Source organism: Leptonotus elevatus, chromosome 12 (assembly GCF_054856555.1).
Source record: "Leptonotus elevatus isolate MCC_2025b chromosome 12, RoL_Lele_1.0, whole genome shotgun sequence".
In the NCBI taxonomy this organism is placed as follows: Eukaryota; Metazoa; Chordata; class Actinopteri; order Syngnathiformes; family Syngnathidae; genus Leptonotus; species Leptonotus elevatus.
Window position 1 is genome coordinate 4,405,148 of NC_141250.1, and position 23,462 is coordinate 4,428,609.

General features: G+C 38.7%; 1 protein-coding gene across 4 annotated transcripts in view; it reads left to right on the forward strand.

The window, feature by feature from the left end:
- kalrna (kalirin RhoGEF kinase a) overlaps positions 1-23,462 on the forward strand; it is a 142,527-nt gene that overhangs the window by 46,338 nt on the left and 72,727 nt on the right. For all 4 annotated transcript variants that reach the window (XM_086090380.1, XM_086090381.1, XM_086090382.1 and 1 more), the window contains exons 6-19: positions 781-864; positions 1,050-1,181; positions 2,393-2,515; positions 4,747-4,869; positions 4,963-5,154; positions 5,293-5,424; positions 8,711-8,809; positions 9,393-9,524; positions 15,054-15,176; positions 17,728-17,919; positions 18,989-19,158; positions 20,341-20,515; positions 21,681-21,945; positions 23,076-23,242. In XM_086090380.1, coding sequence (XP_085946506.1) covers positions 781-864; positions 1,050-1,181; positions 2,393-2,515; positions 4,747-4,869; positions 4,963-5,154; positions 5,293-5,424; positions 8,711-8,809; positions 9,393-9,524; positions 15,054-15,176; positions 17,728-17,919; positions 18,989-19,158; positions 20,341-20,515; positions 21,681-21,945; positions 23,076-23,242 — 2,109 coding nt within the window. The remainder of the gene's footprint in view (positions 1-780; positions 865-1,049; positions 1,182-2,392; positions 2,516-4,746; positions 4,870-4,962; positions 5,155-5,292; positions 5,425-8,710; positions 8,810-9,392; positions 9,525-15,053; positions 15,177-17,727; positions 17,920-18,988; positions 19,159-20,340; positions 20,516-21,680; positions 21,946-23,075; positions 23,243-23,462) is intronic.

Here is a 23,462-nt window from a genome sequence, read left to right on the forward strand (position 1 = left end):
AAGTATTAACATGGTGTGGGAAACACTGCTTTTATAATACACTTTTGCCCATTAAAAAGAAAAACATTCAACCCAAAATGTCAAATATAGCCGTTTAGATTTTAGCAACACAACTTGAAGCCCTTAGTACGTTGTTGTTTTAAACATGGACCATGTATAAAATAAGCCTTACATTGCACTTAAAAGTTTTGTTCCTAAATCCTAAACGGCTATATTAGACATATTGAATTGATATATATATATTTGTATTTAATGGGAAAAAAAGTTTTACAAAATAAATGAAGACACTAAATCCTAAACGGCTATATTAGACATTTTGAATTGATTTTTTATTTTTTTTTAATGGAGGAAAGCATTTTACAAAATAAATGAAGACAAAGTACTATTTATCTTTTTTTGTTGTTGTTGTTGCTGATCCTAAAAACGATCCAATCCGTGACTCAAATCCGTGTTCCGATCCAAACCGTGACTTTTGTAATCCGTTGCACCACTAATTGAAACCTAACTGATGAACAGATTGATGACCTGATGACTGACTGGATGAATGGATGTACAGTATTTGTGTGAATGCCTTGATGCATAGATGAAATGATGGTCGGTTGGATGGTTGAATGTCATTGAACGTAAATGTCCTTTGATTGTTCCATGAATGGATAACCATCCAAATGAATGGCGAGATTGGGGGTGGCTTCAGGTAGATGCATTATAGAGTGCTGACTGTGTGACTTGAAGGATGATGCAATGTAGGGAAAACTGAAATTTACTTGCTTCATGTCCAAGGAGGTATTGTCCAAGAAAGAATTTCCTTCTGATGTTGAAGGATCTCGTCGGCTAATAGAAGAGCACACACAGCTAAAGAAGAAGGTGAGCACTACCAACACGCTACTTACTTGCCTTGTGAAGAAAATTATTCCTAAAATGTGTTATGCAGCTGAACTAAAATGTTCCTCATCATACTTCACCTTGGTTTTGCTTGGCCCATCTATCAACATCACCATCGTTTTTGACATTATTAGTGCTCATCATCTTTTCCACCAACTCTGCTGAAGGTGCTGAAAGCTCCTGTGGAAGATTTGGACCGGGAAGGCCAGCGCTTGCTACAGTGTATTCGATGTAGTGACGGTTACTCGGGGAGGAGCTGCATCTCCGGCTCTGCTGATTTCCAGAGCCTCGTTCCCAAGGTAACATGTTCCACCACCTTCATTCAGTAGTTTTTGATACATTTATAGCTAGATGAAGAAATACTATATTTTATTCATCCCATAAGGGAAATTACACACAGAAAAGCGACATGGGGCCTGCGAAATTGGCACATCAGAGTTGTAGCTGAAGATTTACCTGTGCCTTTTATAGACCAATTCAGAATTTTTCTAAATAACAGAAGCCAGGATATTTCCAAGTGGTGCAGTGCGAGTGACTACTGTAATGAAACGATGATTAAAATCCCCCAAATTTGTAGTTCTTTGTGTGACGGCGTATTAGGGTCACATATAAATATATATATTTTTAAAGGGTGGGGGCAATATTCAGAGAAAATAACTCACAAATTTGCAAATTCGACAAAATGTGCCAATTTAAGTGGCAAATTTGCGAGTTTATAAACTAACAAATTTGCGAGTTTATAAAGTGGTAAATTTGCGGGGAAAAAAACCTTTGAAGCTTACGAGAAATACTCGTACGTTAACCATATGATGTTAAGCACTTTGCAGCGTTGGGTACGGCCAATGACAATGACGCTTTGCGCAGGTCCACACCCTGAGGATCAAGAATTTAAGTTAATTTGTAAAAATATATCTTTACTTGTACATTTATGTTTCCAGAATTATTATTTACACATTCATACATTTGGGTATTTTTTTTGTACAAGTATCTAAGTTGATGTGTCAAATCTGCTGCTCTCCGTCATTCACTTGCATTTACCTAAAGTACGCTAGCTTCTGATTGGTTAGCGTTAAGTCAGCTGATAGGGGATCAGGAAGTGTTGTCGCTCTAGCTGCCGCGTATGACGAGTAAAGTTTAAATTAAGAATGAATCCGTCTCCATCCTTCCTTTTCATTTTATAAACATTATCCCATTAACCACCAAGAAATCTTCACATTAGACTATAACTACGCTACGTGTATTTCTCATAAGTTTCTGAGTTTTTTTTCTCTTGCAAATTTGCCACTTTATAAAGTGGCAAATTTGCACGTTTTTTTCTCGGAAATTAGCCACTTCATAAAGTCGCAAATTTGCCACTTTATAAAGTAGCAAATGTGCAAGTTTTTTCTCTGAATATTACCCCCTCTGAAAAAAAATAATTATACAAGTTCCTAATACGCCGTCGTACTTTTGCTACAGTGTGGTATAATAAATATTGTATGTTTTGTGTGTGTTTATGCGTATGTGTCAGGTGGCAAGTCTGCTGGACAAGCTCCACTCCACCAGGCAACATCTCCATCAGATGTGGCATGTCCGGAAACTGAAGCTGGACCAGTGTTTCCAGCTACGACTCTTTGAGCAGGACGCAGAGAAGGTAAGGAAGGATACACTTTACAAACACTTATGAAGAGTAGTAAAGGTTTGTGAGCATGAGATCTTTGAGTGTGACATGACCTAAAGCGGAGATTAGTGTTCAATGAAAAGTACGTGTAAAAATCAACCACTTGCATCAGCTAATTGATCAGCTGCAGTTGTGACTCTAGATTTGAGATTATCTGTACATGTTAAACATCAACGCAACATATTGCAAAAATATTTATAGGTAAGGTTTACTAAAGATGGTCATTTTCTTGCCTCTCCTTCAATTTGTTTGGGAGAACTTGAAGTGTTGATGTCTCGTGTTCACTTGCATACGCACAAAACAGACAGACAGGAGTGCGGCGACAAGGGAGTGTTCCTCCAGTAAATAATTACAAAGCTTTCAGAAGAAATGCAACAGTTTGGTGCACATCAGTGTGAGGGTGCATGAGGACCTAGGCTTCACAATGATGCACATTTTTGGGAGGACATAGCTTGAAGGATGAGTCATTACCGCGATAGCAACACATCTGTTTACTTGGGTGAAACTCCATCAATCACAACTTCAGTGTATTGATGTTGCATTTACCGATTCAATACAATGTATCTTTTATATTGTTTTCCATTATTCTTTGTAAACACAACATTCAAAACTGACACTCGAGGAAGCCCAGGACCGCAGCCAACCAGGAATGAGCGTAAAACCAGTCCACCAATTAGAAGTGTGGGTTTGCACAGCCGAATTTGTATATGCAGATAAAACACATGAATCAAACCCCTAACACGTCCGCGGAAACAGTCCACCAATCAGGACCGGGGGTTCACACAACAAAATTTGCATATGCCACTGATAGTAGCTTGCCTCCACGGCTTTGCTGGGGGAAGGAAAACGTTTAGTCTCCGCCCAGAAAAATCCCAGCCAGGCCATAACAAATCCTTCGGACTGTACCTTTAACAACAACCACAGATGTAACAAAGTCCTGAAAGTAAACAAACATCTGCAGTTTTCCAACAGCCGATACTGTAGTTCAACCATTGGCGAGTAGTACACGAATAGTCCTCTTTCTCACTTGACTGCACTTAATTAATTTGCTCCAAAAAACAGTCTATTTTAAATATTACCATGCTCCCAAAGATGTATTTATACGTTTTTATGGTTTTTTTATGCTAAAGCATACAGAAGGCCTTGATGCAGCCTCTGAACTGAAGAGAATGGCTGAAGCAATGGCAGTTATTACAAAAACGGCCAGCAGGTGGCAGCAGAGAGCAAAAGATCAACCAGAGCCAAACAAACCTAATAGACGAATGGATGGTGCAATTAATTATGTTCTCGTAGAATTACTCACCGTTTCCTTGTTGAATTTGAACAGTGAGAGGTGTTTCGTGCATTTTTATCTGGTAATGATGTTTGTGCAACCACCCCCCCTCCCTAAAATGAGACTGAAGACAAGATTTTCATCCGTTTCCTTGGTTGGTCAAAACAAATGTGCAAAGATGCCACATTGTCCAATCAGCTCGAAGTATTGTACAGCAAGTCCCGCCTTTCCCGAATGGGTCTGACGAGTGAAGTGCCAGATTGATAATGTGAAGAACTCCCTCGAGAGAATCACAATTATCAATCTGGCTGGCGAGGTTACCAAACTCCGCCTGGTTTTAGTGACAAGTGGCAAAAATCTAACAGCACTAGTATGAGCCGCTCAATCAACTACTACGGCCAAAACACTAAAAAATTCAGCATCATACAACTGTAAAAACTAAAAATTTAATATTAGAAGCTGAAACATGACCTCCTCTTAGCTATTAAGATGTTGGTGGTGTATGAATTAATTTCTCAAGACAAATGTTTAAGACATGGAGGCAATCTGCACTCTCTGGATAATCTTGAAGTTATCCATATCAGCAGCTTTTTGAGTGAAAAAAAAAAATACTCATAATGTGCTCTTTGCACAAATCCACTACTTTCTGAACTCAATACCACTCATTTATTTCCTGTCTTTCATGATTAATGACAAACTGATTAATCCAGGTGTGTCTGGCCATTGTCGTCGTGGTTACTGAGGTCAGGCAGACCTGGATTAATCAGTTTGTCCAACCATGAAAGACAGGAAATGAAGCAGTGGTACTGAGTTCAGAAAGTAGTCAATTTGTGCAAAGAGCCAGCCCATTGTAGCCCATACCTGTGGTCTCATGGGGAAGTGAGATGACGCTAAACTAGCTGTTAGCGATAACCAATCGTTCTGTTTGCAGATGTTTGATTGGATCAGCCACAACAAGGAGTTGTTCCTTCAGAGCCATGCCGAGATCGGTCGAGCGTACCAACATGCCGCCGAGTTGCAGACGCAACACAACCACTTTGCCATGAACTCCATGGTAAAGAACACACAGACACACTCCCTCAACTCACACAATGATTCTATACAGTATACAGTAGGTGCCATATTGTTGCATTTTTCTCCCTTCTAGAATGCTTACGTCAACATCAACAGGATCATGTCAGTAGCGAGTCGCCTAGCGGAGGCAGGACACTACGCCTCCACACAAATTAAACAGATCTCAAGTCAGCTGGACCTGGACTGGAAAAGCTTCGCTGCCGCTCTTGATGAACGCTCTACCATCCTTGCCATGTCTGCTGTTTTCCACCAAAAAGCGGAACAGGTGAGCAGAATAAAAAGTCCTAGACTTTCTTCAATTGTAATTTTGACGACAACGAAATGCCTAACGAAATTGGTCTAATGAGTAGTTTTCATTCAGTTACCTAATAACTCGTCTGATCCCATTTCTTTGTCTGTTCAGTTCTTGTCGGAAGTGGAGGCGTGGTGCAAGGTTTGCAGTGAGGGGGGGCTCCCAACCGAGATGCAAGAGCTAGAGCTGGCCGTCCACCGCCACCAGAGCCTCTACGAGCAGGTCACACAGGCCTACACTGAGGTAAAAAGCACCAGAACCTCAAGAAAACTACAACCAGAACCCCAAGCAAAAGCTCAAGTCTGCAGAAAATATTTCTGCACACCATGTGCTGCGTTTAAATGTCTTTTCAGAGTTTGAGAAACACATTTTAGTTTATAGCCATCTGAATTCAAAGTCAATCGGGCTCTCGCTCCACCAAAGAACAACCATCCTTATAAGGTGATAACTTCATATTTTTAACTGGAAAAGCATCATCTCTTGATTTAACCTCATCCACCATCCTTTCACAACTTTTCATGATGGGATGAAAATGAAAATGTTCTGACCAAAAGAGCGCTGTAAAAAATAGGTTATTCTTAAACAACTTCTGTCAGATATCCTTCAAATTAAGTAGAGATTTTCTTTTTTCTTTCTTTCACCTTGACTGTACACTTCTGGGCAATGAAAGAAAGAAAAAAATTAACATCTGAAAATTGTGATTATTTAACTCATTCACTCCCAGCCATTTTCACTGAAGCAACCCCCTTTGCTCCCAGCTGTTTTACTGGACTTTGACTGATTTTGTAAGGCCACAGAATATTGTGTTCTGTTGGTATAAAAACATGGACCTACTTACCAAAAGAAAGATTAGAGTCTCTTCTTTCTCGAGGAAAACAAAGTATATTTTTATCTGTTTCTGTTTTGCAGCAATTAGCATTAGACTATAGCTAAGTTTCGTCAATATTTACATTTGTGGTGAAAACTGACAAAAAGAGCTGGCTGGCTGATCTCTTATACTCTGCTGCCACCTGCTGGCCGTTTTTAAAAATAACTACCATTGCTTCAAGCTGCATCAAAACCTTCCATATGCTCTTGCATAACCCCCCCCCCCCCCCCCCATAAAAAACGTGTACACATGTATTTAAAAACGGTTTTACATATTTTTGGGGTTTGAATAAATAAATGCCATTCTTCTTCTGCATCCCTCAAGAGGCATGTGATTGAGAGCCCCATTGACATCAACTGGCTAGATGGTGGGCCCTGTGCTCAGCAGTCACCTTGCTGTACAGTATTTGGTCTTCTTGCACTTGAAGTCAGACTCAAGTCAATGGAATCAGGACCTTAATGAGGTGCACCAATCTTGCCTCATTGTACCAAATAATAATGATATCAATGGGGAACTGAAACTTCCTGTCCAGGTGAGTGAGCCCTTGTGTCCCTCTCCCGGTCAGCGGAAAAAGTTTGACAGCTTACTGACAGCTCATTCAACCTATGTTTGAATGGTCTTCTTTTGGCCCATATAGGAACTCTTGATGGTTCTTTAATTTTCATGGAGTTGTCTTTGGGAAATCCGTGAGCTCCTTCATGACAGTTCTCCTTATCTGTTTGATAGGTCGGTATTATACTACTACTGTACCTCTCCAGGCTTTTGAAAAGTTATTCAGACAAGAGGCATTTTCTCTCTCCTGACGTATAGGTCGTCTCTGGCTATGGCTTCCTTTCTACATCACTTGGCAGACTTATGTTTCATTCCTAACCAAGCCATCTATTCATCTGTCTTTTTCAGCAATCTAAATGTACATGGTGCCTTCTGAAGGAGGCTGGTCACGTCATCCACGTTGCTCCTCAATGGGGATAGTCTCTGACCAGATGGTAGTTTGATCCTGTCAACCATTTGTCTTGCCCTACTGAGGATTATCTCAAAGGCTGCTGCTACAAAGCCGTTGGATAAATGGCACCCCCTCCCCCTTATAATGATTCCTATTTGTATCTGCTGTCACATTGTGGTAAAGTCTTGGAGGACAAAGTACATCTGCTGGTAAATTAAGCAGAATGCTTCCAAATTCTTGATACAGGAGAGCATACAGAAGAAATGGTATAGGTAATCAACTGGTGTGGTTAGGCCAGATGACATGGTCACTCTTTTACTGATTGACCTTTTGGATCTGGTCCAAGATCATTGGCCATGTTTCCATGCAGACTTTTTTGTCATTCTGATTGAAATTATTCAGATTGAAGGTCTCATCTGACTGCAGATCTACAGTATGTAAACATCACGTAACTAATCAAGCCGTAAGTAAGTAAGGGCCAAATCCACTAAAGATTTGAGTGTCTTTTGGGCGTCCACTGTGGTGTCCCCCGTGGTGTCCCCCATTTTGTGCTGCGACCTGCGACATCGGACCCATGTGAGAGAACGCTGCGCATGTACAAGAGATGACGTCCTAAATTATTCCAGCAGTCAGAGTCCACTGAGTGCCATGACACTTCTTCATTGGACTTCGATCAATAAGATCTTGTTCCTTCCAGCTGGCTTGTTGGCCTCTGATTATGGATTTGTTCTGTGGGAGAATGCTTACGTGGGGGCACAGCCTATGCCAGGGTACTTTTTCTTGCAGTACCCCCCATGCTGTGTGAAGCTCGACTGTGTCGCTTGGTGTGCGGCTGACTAATTTGTCAGAACACTGAATTGTTCTTTTACTAGATGCTACACAGTAAATTCTATAGAGTAAATGTGACTATTTAGAGTAAATTTGACTCCATTTAGATTGGGACCAAATAGACTCTGTTTTAGAGTAGGCTAATATTTATACTTGGAAGAGAATAAAATAAAGAATTGAAAAAAAAGTCACTCAAGGTTTGAGGAACGAACTCACGATCTACAAGCTCCTACTACGTTAACGAGGCAATTAAGCGCGCGGCAAACATGAACGAGGCAATTAAACACGGCGAAGTTATGTGAGCTACAAACATATATAACACACATTGAACCACAGATATGTGATATTACTCACAGCAAGAGTACTTATGTATTCTCAGTAACGCACGCCGAAATGGTGCTGCCGGAAGTAATGTAATGGAAAATGTTTACCTCATAAGGAGACACTCAGGAAACGAACGAGACGGAACAAAACGTTCGTTCCTCTGACAGTTCCTGACCGGAAAATGTCCAGAAGAGCGCGGGCCGGTACGAGTATCGATAACAGTCACAAGTACAGATACCATAAAATGTGCCTGGTATCGGCCCGAAACTGATGCCTGGTATCAGTACTTGCCCATCCTTAAACAGTATATAGCTTTGTGTTCAAATAAACAAGCCTAGATTTCATTCTGGATATGTACATTTGGGAGTAAATTGAGACAAGATCATCATTCGATCAATCAAAATTATTTTTGTGACATTTTTGTTTCCTTGTGTGCCATGAGATATTTCTAATGTAAAGTATGTGCCGTCGCCTATTAATGATTGGGCAATGCTGGCTTAGTACAACTTCTTTCTGTTCATCTCTCATCGCGTCCCCACTTTTCATTCATCCTTACGTGTGTCCAGGTGAGTCAGGATGGAAAAGCTCTTCTGGACGTCCTGCAAAGACCTCTCAGTCCCGGCAACTCAGAGTCTCTGACGGCCACTGCCAATTACTCCAAAGCGGTTGGTAACTTTTCAAAACACTTAACTCAGTAGAGGGCAGACCTCAGTCAAGGTCAAACATTCCTAATCTGGATCTGCACCATTCTGTCTGTTTATAGAATACCTGACATATGTCGGAATGTTGTCAGGAAATTCTACACATTAATCAAATTTTTTTTTTTTTACTTTCATATTTGAAGTGACTGAAAATGGCAATAAATTGACATTTTAGGTATTTTATACAGTATGTCATCAGTACATATTATATACAGTATAAACATAGTAACAAATATTTTGTCACAGGCGGACATGCAAATTTCTCTTGTACATTAACATGAATTCACACCCAATTCTCACCCCTGCCCAAGATCTGAGTCTTGCTTTATTAATTATTATTATTTATTAATTAATGCACGATTCATCGAGAAATTTAAAAAAACAGCCGCAAAATAAACTGTAAAAGAGAAAATATCTTCCCATCCATGGGTTATCTGAACCACTTATAATGGATGAAAAAAAATGCTTAACCCAAAGCCCCAATTACATTTTCTTTATTTTTGCATTTTTTTGCAGAAAGGAATGAATGTTGTATTTTTTTGTGCAGGTTCATTGTATACTGGATGTGGTCCATGAAGTGCTCCACCATCAGCGCCGTCTGGAGAACATTTGGCAGCATCGAAAGGTCCGACTGCATCAGAGACTGCAGCTGTGTGTGTTTCAGCAGGACGTCCAACAGGTACACGGCAACACACACACATGAATGTGCAAACACACACACACATACTTCCGCACTTAGTAAGTGAAAACAATAAAAAACAAAGAGGGGAGAATATTTCTTGAAGCCGCAGTGGAGTGTGTCATCCTGTGGCGACATGTGTTTCCCATCAGTTCTCTTCATCCGTCAGTTTCTCAAATCCGGAAAACTTCTCAGATCCGAATGGATCTTTGCTTCGCTGGCACCGCCGCTGACGCTTCGGCAGATAAATGAAGCATGGAAACATGTCTGAAAATCAGGAGATGATATTTTAAAACCACCATAAAAAATAGGCCACTATCAAAGGATGCCCAAATATATGGACTTAAGTACTGAGACTAATTCTTTAATAAACTGGATTAATCAATCACAGGTTTCCATTCACTTCTCCCATGAACACAAATATTTCCTCCCTCGCCAAGTTCCATGAGTTTGAGTCGACAGAAAAATCTGCTAACAGGCTATCAAGTGAATGCCAAAGCAACAGGTGGTGCTATAGCCAAAGCTACAACAGCTAAAAATCTATAGACAACCAGAAACCCGAATCCATTTCTGGATAAGGCACTATCAAAAACAATGCTGAATCGAGGAAAACAATACTGATCACACAATAAAAGATTAAAAAATTAAAATTACCACAATATTGTCGTTTTCATGTCATGATATTAAAAACAGCACATCTGTTCAAAAGGAGAGGTTATATTCTACCTCTGGTGGTTAGTTTATTAGTGCAGTTACATTTTAATTAGGAATGTTTTGGCCACTTTGGCGGTTATCATTCATATATATCAGTCATACCAGCAAATATTTCAACATATCTGTCGAAAAAAACATTACTTATGGCCCACTTCAGCTGAACATAGCATTATGAACTACATAGTGTTATGGGATGGTGTGTTTGATGACCCAAGTGCAGGGAAGTAGAGGCGTGGAGAGGGACGAAGTCCAAAAAAGGTTTAATTAAACAAAAACAAGGAGGCAGCAAGGTACAGGAAAAAACTACTAACACTGATTGACAAGACGAGACACACCTGGGCAAGACACAAGTGGCAGAGGGCACTGATTGGTTGACACGAGGAAAGGCAGGATTACACTTAACGAGACCAAGGGAGACACACAAGGAAAAACGGAACACAACTGATCATGACAGAAACTCAAAGAAACATGACAAAATCAAACAGAACCCAAACATGACACATAGTCCATTATACTTTGCGCCGCAGAGCCAGTAGGATCACCTGACAATGACATGACCAAGCTTTTCCATCACCATATATATATATATATATATATGTATATATATATATATATATATATATATATATATATATATATATATATATATATATATATATAATATATCCCCAACCCCTCCGATAATTATCATATCATGAGGTTCATATCGTGATGTTTGGATATTGTTACATCCCTAATAGTAAAAAAGCATTATTTCCTGATTTAAAAAAAAGAGAGAGACCACACTATAACATTATCATACAGAAAAAACAGGGGTTTCTTACTAAGGGGTGAATACAAATCCATTTTCATTGATCCGAGAACTAGTTTTTAGGTAAACAAAACACATAGAAATATAGCTTGTTTTCAAAATAATGTGCATTTTAGCAAGACAACTTTGTGGAAACAGTTTGAGCAAAGCCAATCCAACCAAACTAATAAGTCAGACAGTTTTGAGTGGAGTTCTTCAGTCAAATGTTTGCAGTCCATTTGATTTGTAAAACATCAATACAAAATAGGTCTTGCAGCAATGTCGTTGACCTACCAAATGGGAAAAAGATCCCACAGACACAATCTAAAAAGTAGTGGAAAGACTAAAATGCTACAGCTGCAAACGACTCCATATTTTCTTTACTTGAAACTTTCTTGTCGGTGGAAATTGTGTATTAGCTCCATTTTTCTGCGACATTCCTACATTCATCCAAAGTAACAATTTGGCACAATTTTGAGTTGAGTTCCCCAAGAAAAAGTTCTTAGTACTTCTAACTTTTATGGAACTTGATAAGAAACCAGAAATGTTTTTCCTTTTCATGTAGTGGCATTTCTTTCATAGCTCTAAGTTCACATTTCTGTCAAAAACGCTACTTGAGGATGCACAAACCTCCTGGGCCGGGGTGATACATGTAAACAATGTTTTCAAAATGTTTTGACTCCTTGAAATGCAAAAATTATAAAAAAAAAATAAAATGTTGAGCAAAAAAACAACAACATCATCTTTTACATGTGAAAGAAGCGGATTGAGAATTCCTATGCACAAACAATATAAAGGCTGCTTAAGTCCCGGAGTGGAGGAGGACACGAGCGAAAGACCGTACAAAGAAGAGATCACATCGGCGGAGGCCGTAAATTCAGCGGGAAAACTCCGTTTGGCCAAAAACAGCCGTCACGTATCGGCGGCTACGAGGCCCCCGAGACACCCGTCTAGTGGTGCCTGGCGTGGAGGTGAGCACGTGGAAAGCGCAGCACGCTTCCAATGGCAAATAAATCACGACCAAGCAGCAGATGATGTTTCCCCCTGAGAGAAGACGTGCAAGTTAAGGTGGAGCTGGCGCTTATGAGGTGTGCAGTTTGATTTGGCACGTACGACCTTCAACCGACCTTGCGCTCCCCCAAATAAATCATTTTAAAAAGAGCTGATGACACGTTCATGTGCGTTTACCACTCATTGGTTGTTTTCATCTTCCAATGCTTGTTATGGATTGTGTTGCTTGCCAAGTGTGACACACGGGTGAACTTTAAACTTTCTTTTCAAAATTGCCCTCGTAGTTTTTCTTAGAGTGCCCCATTTTCAAGATTTTTTTGAGGTACGAGCTGTCACTTGGTCCATTTTGTTGCTTTAAGTTGCGCGGCAAAATTTGAGTTATGTGCAAGCTCGAGATACGCCACCTGTCTCGAGTGAAGTGAAAATGGGACAATTTGTCACAAAACACACAAATACAAAAATGGAAACATAAACAGCATGATGAGGATCCTTAGATGCTATTTTTTTTTAAATATATTCTATAGTTCAGTGCTATAAAACATGAAAAAAAAATTGGTGTTTTATTGGGGAGCAGGAGCCAATGTTATAATAGTTAACTATAACTAAAGTAACTAAAACTAAATTTTCGCTAAAAAAAATTTAAATGAAAAAGGTATGAAGGCGTATTAGGGCAATGTATATATATAAATATATTTTTAGAGGGCAGGTAATATTCCGAGAAAAAACTCGCAAATTTAAATATATAAAATGGCAAATCTGCAACAAAAAAAAACTTACGACAAACTTACGACAAATACACGTAGCGTAGCCATAGTCTAATGTGAGGATTCGTTGTTGGGTAATGCAACACTGTTTATAAAATGAAAAGCCATGATGGAGACGGATTCATTCTTAATTTAAACTTTACTTGTCATACACGACAGCTAGAGCGACAACACTTCCTGATTCCCTATCAGCTGACTAAACACTAATCAATCAGAAGCTAGCATACTTTAGGTATGAAATGCAAGTGAATGACGGCGAGCAGCAGATTCGTCACATCAACTTAGATACTCGTACAGAAAATACCAAAATGTATGAATGTGTAAATAATAATTCTGGAAACATGAATGTACAGGTAAATATGCATTTTAACAAATTAACTTAAATGCTTGATCCTCAGGGTGGGGTCCTATGGTCTATGTCGCTGGCAGTACCCAACGCTTTAAAGAGTGAATGCTTATCATACAGTTAATCTCTGCTAAAGCAATTACTATCTCCTTTTTTGAAAACCCGACCGAAAAGTATTGGCACAAACATCAGAGTAGTACACTACGTGTATTTCTTGTAAGTTTCTGAGTTTTTTTCTCACAAACTTGTCACTTTAAAAAGTATATAATAATATATAATATAATATAATATATATATAATTTATATGTGGCCTTAATATGCCGTCGTAAAAATTTGATTTTAGAAAACTTTTAGAAAACTAAAAACTGAGTGAAAATACATTTTACGTTTATAAAACTAACTAAAACTAACTATAATTATAGCAAAAATTGTCTTTGTTTGAGTCTTTAACAGATTCCGGGGTTCATTTGTTCAAATTGATTTATTTTGGCAAACGGCTGTAGAGAAGAAACAACAGATTTTTAGGGAACCACAATAATGAGATTTGCCTCCAAATGTTTAAAAAAATGTAAGCAAATCTAGTGAAAATGCGCAAAACCAACATGCGACTTCGCCCATTTCCGTGTTACTACAGTATTTTGCTAGTCTTGAGATGAGAGGAGACTGAGCCTGCGATGACGTCATTTGAGAGCGTCTCTCTGCCACAAGACACTCGGCTGATTGTTAACAAAAGTGATCATGGACAGATTGCTGATAGAGATTTTGTGGTTTGGAAGAACTCTGGTCATAATTGTGTCAGCATTCACTGCATACCGAGCCGTCATGAAAAGGAGATGGCAAAGAAGATTGGCGTCGTTCTCCGTCTGTATCAAGAATGGCTTTAATGTTTTTCTTTGTTTATTAATTACAGAAATATTTTCAGTTTCTTCGTCCCCCCCTCACCCCAAAAAAACAAAACAAATTCAAATTTTCAATTTTATCAATGCGCTACAAAATGGCTTCCAATAAATTTTTCACAAATTCAAAAATAAAAAATAAACAAAAATAAAATATTTTTTGAATTTCTAGCGTTTCCATTCAGCTTTATTTTCTCAATTCTTGAAAATTCTAATACAAATGGGTAGATGGATCAGAATTGTAGCAATGGCATCACTAGGCCTATTGTTGGTGGGCTTCAGGAATGGATTGTTGGTGATTTCGTATAATGTTTTGACTACACGAATAGAAATATAGTTGGTTGTCGAAGGTGATTGCTTGTTGCTAGGCAGAATTAATCGGCCAGGGTGCCTTCCAGCCATTTAGAACAAAATAAAAACAATGTTACTAATTAGTCCCAATGACTATTTTTACTGGGTAACTGAAGTAAATGGTTCCACTGCCCCACACACAAGGGCTTAGGCGAGCCAGAAGGAACAGGAAAAATAATAACAAAACCATAAAGAAAACACAAAACATATTGCACCATTCAAATTTTTAAAGTAAGCGTTCTTCATACAGCATCACAACAAACTGTACAACAACATGCAGTTTGCTCTACTGTTTCTATTCATTTTATGATAGATTTTTTGTAGTAATTTTCAATGTTTTTTTAAAGTGTGTTTTATTAACTTTAAATGTATTTTAAGCATATGGGAGGGGTAAAACTATATGAATAAAAAAAAAAACTGTTCTCTCTGTATCGCAGATTCCCACCCATAGCAGGAGGGTGAGGAAGGTATCCCCTACGATGAACAGGGGTTCACTGTACTAGAAAAACTAAACTAAAGTCAAAAAGGAAAACAACATATTTTTGATACACATTTATGTAACTCTGCTTGATTTTGTGTGGTGGCCACTCAGGCAGATGTGATCGCTTAATTGGCCTAAATGTACTCTGAATTGCAAATTCTTTCTTTCCCCGTGAGGTGATGGATTGGATCGAAAACCATGGTGAGGCTTTCCTCAGCAAGCACACCGGCGTGGGAAAGTCTCTTCATCGAGCTCGAGCGCTGCAGAAACGACACGACGACTTTGAAGATGTTGCTCAGGTTGGACATTGTTCTACGAAAAAGCATTTGTCTTGACCGGGATGTTAATAAAATGTTAGTTTTAGAATGCCCGACAGCATACATTGTCATGTCAGGTTCAACAAAATAATTGTGGTTGTAGCATGGCACTACATCACACAGAGCTGTTTCTAATAATTGAATACTCTATCATTTGAAGGTTATCAAAATATTACCAACAGAATGACTCACAGCACAGTAATAAAACATTTATTATTTGATAAAAAACGGGATTTTTAGAAAGGCAGATTTTGTTTTCAGGTGTACCCATATGAAAGTGGCTGGTCAGTGAATTATCTATTGAAAAACATTCGTGTTAATTCTAAAAAGAATGTGCAGTGGTGTAATCTACAATCTACGTTATTTATGCGGATAAACACATAAATACTGTTCAAGTCAAATTTGACCCATTTTTACATTTGACAACAATAAAAAAAAATGAACGTCATTCTAATGGTGAGAATCTTGAAACTATGAAACTGTACATGTTGTAAATGTGTGTATTTATTTTATGGGACGGTGGTCACGGTATTCACAGGGAAGTTTGAAACAGTCCAGAGAAATGTCTGTGTCCCAACTTTATTGGCACAGGTTATTGCAGAAACAAGGAACCGCTGGTCTTAAAAGGGTCATGGGGGAATCTGGAAACAGTGAAAGCATAAAATAGCATATCAATGATCATACGTACATACTTAATGCAAAGAACAAAAGTCATACAGAGGTCAGAGAGTGCCTTAGCAAGATCTGCAACCTGCAAAAACAGTACCAAATAAAAATACACTACCTTTTCTTTGATAGATTTATTAAGGATTATTGATCCATTTATCAACGCCAAACTATTTAGCAATACATTCTGAAAAGATCTAATTTGATACCAAGAATTATATTGAAGATATTCTTAACATGGTGAAAATTTACCCAAAGGATCCATTTTCCAGTGTGGCGTGTCTCTTCGCAGGGGGAGGGCTGCGTCACTGTGGTAGTGGTCCGACTTCAAGCATGGCCAAACAAACTGTCTATCATGAGATTAGATCCGCACTGGAGTCTCGACATGGCGGAAGCATACCTGTGCCGTGAAGTGGGCACATATAATACAATGATTTAAAGGATTTGTGTCAGTGGAGCTGAGAATCTGACTGCCCGTGCCCCAATCAAATTTACACAAATCCGCATTTGACGAGCTGTGCCAGTATTTAGATGTGATCTGTACAGGCGCAGGCTTAGACTGACTTTCTGCCACTAAATTGTCACTCCGCCGGGGTCCTCTCCATGGACACACCCTCGCTGTGGTGGTAGCTTTGTGAAAATCAGGCTACGTCGGCATCACTACCACGGAGCAGGTGTACGAAAATAGAGAAAAAGAACATTAGAGTTAACAATGTTAACCACTTGGTATCACCATTAATTGGGACAAAAGTCTAATGAGCACTGATATGACATTGCTGATAAAAATCATCCATTTTGCAAGATGACGATAACACGAATGTTTTCAATTTGGGTCACGGCAAAGACATTTTTATTGCTTTGAATGTAAGATTTATATGTATCTGTGGTCAAGACGGCCATTTTGACTGCGCACACAAATCGCTGTTTCTGTCTTTCGCCACTTGACATGGATGATTATCCATTTTCAATAATCCTTCACCCCCCCTAAACCAAAGCAGTCATGCAGCACAAAGTATTAATCTCCTGTAAATTATAATCTTTATCTTCTGACTAATCCTCCCTTTACATGCGGGGATATCCAGACGTCTCATCCCATGCCGAGACGTGAAGTGTGTTTTAAGACGAAGAAGAGAAAGTATGGCAGCTGTGATGTTTCATACTTGGCAAAACAGAACCGCACTATCATTCATTTGGATCATGAGAGATTTGACCTTCAATGAAGATGTAATCTCTCTTAGGCACAGAGAGAAATGTTTAGATTTGAAAATGGGAATTAACATTTGAGTATGTGTGTAGAATAATGTTAAGTCCCCAGCAGTGTTTAAAAGTAAACCTTATTAATCCACATTCAAGGTGATGAAAGGCTTTGGTTTATTTTTTATTTTTTGAATAACTTTTCTTTAGCTCCTATTTCATGCACCCTGCCTTGGCAATATGTTTTGGGTTTTGTCTTTATTTTTTTTAAACAAAACAAAAAAAGATGTCTTAGTTTTACATGATCCCATTTTGTATTTTTTCATCCCTGTCAGCAGTGTTTAGCAATAAAGTTCATTGAGGATTCATTTTCTTTCACCATTTAGGCTGCATGTTAAGGTTGACATCCGTACATTATAGCAAATAAGTGATTTCTTCATTGGATAATGGAGAACATGTTTTTCCCAAAAATCCATTAATTGCGAATTTCTGAATGTCGAACCCTGGTCCACTGTAGATCCATTGCAAGGTGGTTGATGAAGAGAAATGCTAGTGATGCTGCAATGGAAAAATAAATGCAGTTTTTTTTTTATTCTCCAAAAGTTAACATGTGCTACGGAATCATAACATTTTGCAAATCAGTCAAAGCAATGGTTGTATGTTTCCCTTCCAGAACACATATACTAATGCAGACAAGCTACTGGAGGCGGCCGAGCAGCTGGCTCAGACAGGCGAATGTGACCCGGAGGAGATCTACAAGGCGGCGCGACACCTGGAAGTTCGAATACAAGACTTTGTGCGGCGTGTTGAGCACAGGAAGCTGCTGCTCGACATGTCCGTGTCCTTCCACACGCACACTAAGGAGGTGAAACACTTACACATCATCATCAAAAAACTTATCTGTGTAGGCAAGGAGTGTAATGAAAACCTGAAACGATTTGAAATATATAAATTAAGATGCCTTGCTGCTGTGCCGGATACAGATACCCTCGGTGCTTAAGCAGCCCCCTACTCCAATGGGTGCCACTAACAGTGTGTGTGCACTATTTTGGGTCAAGTGCAGAGGTCAAATTGTGTGTATATGACCAGAAAAATGGTTCTTCTTCTTCATGTATGGAGATAAGTATTGAAGCATATTTTATGAGAGATGCAGACCTCAGAGTCTGTCTGCCTGTGCCTTAATCAAATCCACTAAAATCACATTACACCCCATGCGTCACCTCTTAGACCTGTTTTTAGCGAGTCGAAAGTCTAGTTGACTTTTTATCACCAAATTGTCAGATGTGCTGGGGATATGATAAAGAATACACCAGAATGCTTATTGAAGTATAGCTCTGTCTATCAAATTCACAAACATGCTAAACTAGACTTGCCGAGGCATGAAAATGAAGATGCGTCCGTTTTGCGCATGAGGGCCTGTTTACAAAATTAGGGCCCCAAACTGTGGCTAGTAGGAGTTGCACAACTTTAGATTTACTATAATCATAAAAATCACAGGAGTAGTGAATGTTTTGCAATAATCAATATTCATATATTGGAGGCGGAGTGCACCATGTTACCGTGACTGCACCTTAGTTGATCACAAGGGGTGTAGGGAAAAGTGGGTTTTGTGTGTGCATATTATTATTGTTTTATATTAAAGTCTTTATTTAAAAAAAAAAGTAGGTCAGTTATACGTACCCCACTTTCTTATCGTCAGAGTGTCCTGTTTTATGGAAATGAAAATATGGTCACACTACATGTGAACCCCATGTTTGATTTGTTATTACCTCCAACCACTAGGGGGCAATGTGGTGGTGAACAATCCCCTACACTATATAATGAGTTTGACACCTATGCCTTTGTGGAACAATAGTGCTAGCTACAGTGTAAAGCATGAATATATATATTTTTTGTAACTTTGGTGTTCCTCACTCCCTTGTATTCTGATCCAGCTGTGGTCTTGGATGGAGGAGCTCCAGAAGCAGCTGCTGGATGACGTGAGCTGCGACTCTGTAGATTCTGTGCAGTCACTCATTCAACAGTTCCAGCAGCAGCAGACAGCCACTCTGGAAGCCACGCTCAATGTCATCAAGGAGGGGGAGGAGCTTATGCAGCAGCTCAGGTAATATTAATAGTCTAATGGATATATTAGCATATAGTGGACCCCCGGTTATCACGGGGTTACGTTTAGGGATAGGTGAAAATGTACGATATGGAGTGACCACATGCTTTAAAGTGATACTTGACTAATTGAGCCATTTTCAGCAGTAAAAAGTTAATATTTTGTCCAGAATGAATTTGATAACTACATTATGTTTTGTACACAATTAATACCATTAAAAACTAAATTTTCCACTTGCTGTCGACTGAAGATGACATCACCTGTGCTGAGGAAGTAGGTAACGATCAATCACGGCTCAGTTTGCTGACCAAACCCAGAAAACAGGTGAGCAACGATTGGTCGTTACCTACTTCCCCAGCACAGGGGATGTCATCTTCAGTCGACAGCAAGTGAAAAAAATAGTTTATAAAGGTATTAATTGTGTACAAAACATAATGTTATTAAATTCATTCTGGACAAAATACTCATCCCTTTAAACACATTTCAACTTTTAAAGTGTTCCTTAGCATAGAAACAATCAAAAAGGCTCTAGCTCGTACACTTTCCCAAATAAAAGGCAAAGTGTGCTTGCTTTAAGCTCTATATTCAGACATTAACTGTAAAACTGACATAAAACAAAAGTGAGTTTTATTTGCACACCGAAGTGTTAAATCAATGTAATTTTGTCTAAAATAAGTCAACTAGCCTAATGCTAGCATACAATGCTAAACCGCATAGCCTCGCTAACAGATTTTGGCATTAATTATTGTTATTGGAAACCTTCATGCTACGTTAACACACATGGGGCAGCAGCACATACAAACAAAGCATTCAACAATACTCACAAGCATACAGTATATTCTGTCTGCTCTGTGGTAATGCCCAGTACTGAAGCTTACAGTAGTCGGGAACATTTTCTGCCTTGCCTTCTTGACGTTTACTTTGCTGCATATCTTTTAGTAGATTTCAGCGCTAACAAGCATGTTGCAGCACAATGTGATATGACACCAAAGGCGTGCCAATGCAAATTTAGATTTTCCTGTATACAGTCCTATGATACCCCTAAAAAAAACGATTGTTCATAAATTTGCAATATATTGGCTGTTTCAATGGATGATTTGCAAGATAGTAGGGTTCTCTGTATCAGCCTTTAGAATGCCATATTGTTTGTGTGATGTCTCCATCTGTCCTATGCTCCTGCAGAGACGCTGCCATGTCCACCAATAAGACGCCACACTGCAGTTCCATCGCTCACATCCAGGGTGTGCTGCAGCAGTTGGATGAGGCCCAGGGCCAGATGGAGGAGCTGTTCCACGAGCGCAAGATCAAACTTGACATCTTTCTCCAACTACGCGTCTTCGAACAGTACACCATAGAGGTAACCATGCCATCCATACACTTATTTATTTATTTATATGTTAAATTTAGTAGCTAAGGGACTCAGTTTTGCATTATTTTCTTGATGTGTCAAATCGGCAGCCCTGTTGTTCAGTCCAAATTTTTGTTACAAAATAAATGTTCATTTTTATTTTATTTTTTTTACTAAATGAAATACTTCCATCTGCTATTACTGTAAATCTTCATTTCAAAGTTAAATTAAATCTTAAAATTATTCAAATTAGAATTACAAAATTAACAAAACCTGATACCATAATGGTTTAATGATACCCTAAAAACAAAAAACTAAAATCAAACTAACAATAAATATAGATAGAATAAGAATATTAATGCAACAGCTTTTTGAAAGACGAAGTGTATGTGATTTCTTTTTTTATTTTATTTTTTTGGGTCAAGTCTACGCCCTGTTTATTACTTGCTTGACTTCTATGCAAACCCGTTTTTTATGCAACATACAAGTCTGGCCTGAATGACTGTACTACACTGTTTAATAATTCATTTTTAATATTTGTCTAAAAACTGTTATTTATTGAATATTTAATTTAATACAAAAATCCGTTTTGTTTTATTTGTTCATTTTGTTGTTTTTGTGTTTCAGATTTTTATTTTATGTGCAATAATTTTAAATTTACAATTATTTATAATTTATATAAAAATCGACTTGAGTTGATTTTTATATGGCTTAAATAATTTTTTTCTACAGTATAAAATTATCTTGATGATGATCCCTCCCTCTTTACATACTATTTTGATTTCATCTGACTCACAGATTTGCCATTAATTGTCATGTGTAAAAAGAAGTTAAAGCGGCCACATTTTCATACAAATGTGGATAATATGAAATGCCTTAATATAAATAAATAAATAAATAAATAAATACCAACATTTATGTTTTGTTATGTATTTATTATTTTAAACATATATTTATTTTTAAAGCAAATTTTGGTACATTTTAGTAAAAATGAACTCACAAATATTTTTTCAATGTTATCATTTTTATTAATGCTTTTTTTTTTTAAAACAGACCCCATTTTGGCAACAAGCTAAATTGGTCTCCTGGTTGCTGTCATCACGCTTCCATGTTTTTTTTTTTTCAAACTATGCAGTCCAAGCTTGTTGATACAATGGATGATCCGTTTGCTCAGGTGACGGCTGAATTAGACGCCTGGAACGAGGACCTATCTCGACAACTGAACGATGCGGGACGCTCGAGCAACAGCAGCAGCAGTAATAGTGGCGGGAGCGGGGGTAGCAGCGGCGCTTCTTCTGGCGGAACGGAGGACATCGGCCTGGCTGAGCAGAGACTGAAGAGGCATGCCGAAAGAAAGGCAGCCATGAACAACATGACTTATGAAGTGATGCAGCAAGGCCAGGACTTGCACCAATACATCATGGAGGTGCAGGCCTCGGGTAGGGTCCTCTGTCTGAATTGTTTGATCATTGGCTGGGAGGATTACAAAGCAATTATTGATTTGAACACTGAAATGAGCACAAATCCTCTTGTCTATGTAGATTCTCCTCCAGGTCTGACATCATCCATCCCTCTCTATTTTCTGCCATCTTTTTCAGTTTTCCCCTTCTTCTTTCTCTTCTTCATTTCCCTTCTATCTTTACTTTTATTATGTACATTATAAACTCTTTCCTTGTAAAGTTTGTGTTGGCCGCTTTTTCTTCCGAGATTTCAATGTTTTCAGCAGTTCTTTTTTCACTCCAACTTCCTGTAATACGTATTCATTTCATGTCACTCTTAAACATTCTACTCCAAAGCCACATCTCCAGTGCATCAATCATATCTTCTTTCTTCTGTAGCGTCCATAAAAGGCCACGGTCCAGACGAAAGCATTTCATGAGTCTAATTCTTAATTCTTTTGGTATTACTGGTAGTCATACGTCAGTATATACTTATCTTTCTTTCAAATGCAGATTTGACTATTGTTGTTCTAACTCTAACTTATTTCTGGATTGTTCCATCTACTGATAGTATGCTTAGATACTAATTACATAACGTCTGCCGGTCATGCTATCGTCTCTTCCTGCTTATGTGCGGTACCTTTGCTTTTTTCTGGGGGGGTAGGGTCACATTAGCATTTAGCTGACAGCAGGAGTTTTATTCCCTGTCATTTCACAGTCCAATATGTTATGTGATGCTGTTACTATACGAAAGAGAAAAACACAATTGAGGTTTGCACTGACCAGTATGATGCAAAGTATACTGAAATTGTAATCTTGTAATCACAACACAAGTGACGCCACTCTCGTTGGCTGCAGCGTCAGCAACTGAAGTTTGAATGTAAACAAACAACTGCAATTTTCTAACAGCTATGAATTTGGCAGATTTTGGGTAACCTTAAATTCCCGATCAGTCGAACAAACAGTTCAAATCTCCTGTCTTTTTAAAGCTTCCCTCTCGCTTTACTTTTTTTTCACTAAAGCCTAATGAGGTGTCGACTCGCAAACACACAACAAGCGGCAATACTCTCCGCCGAAAAATATTACACAAAAACATCACTTTCAGTGATTGTAACAATTGTGTCTGTCAGGCATTGAGCTGACAGGAGAGAAGGACATGGACTTGGCCTCTCAGGTTCTGGAGCTGCTGGAGTTCCTGCACGAGAAGCAACAGGAAGTGGAGCTCAGCGCCCAGCACACGCATGCTAGACTGGAGCAAAGCCTTCAACTGCGTCACTTGCAGGCTGAGGTCAAACAGGTACACAACTGAAAAGCACTATGAGGAAATATGTTTATTTGCACTTTACCATAAAAAAGTGTCGGTGGCTCTATAAATATATGACACGCTCCGATAGCAAGCACACTGCCGCTGTTGCAGATGGAGGCAACTGAATTATTGATCAGCTTTTATGGCAAATTTCTAATAAACACGGCGCTGCGTTCGCTTCACACATTTCTGCAAATCATGGTCTAAATTT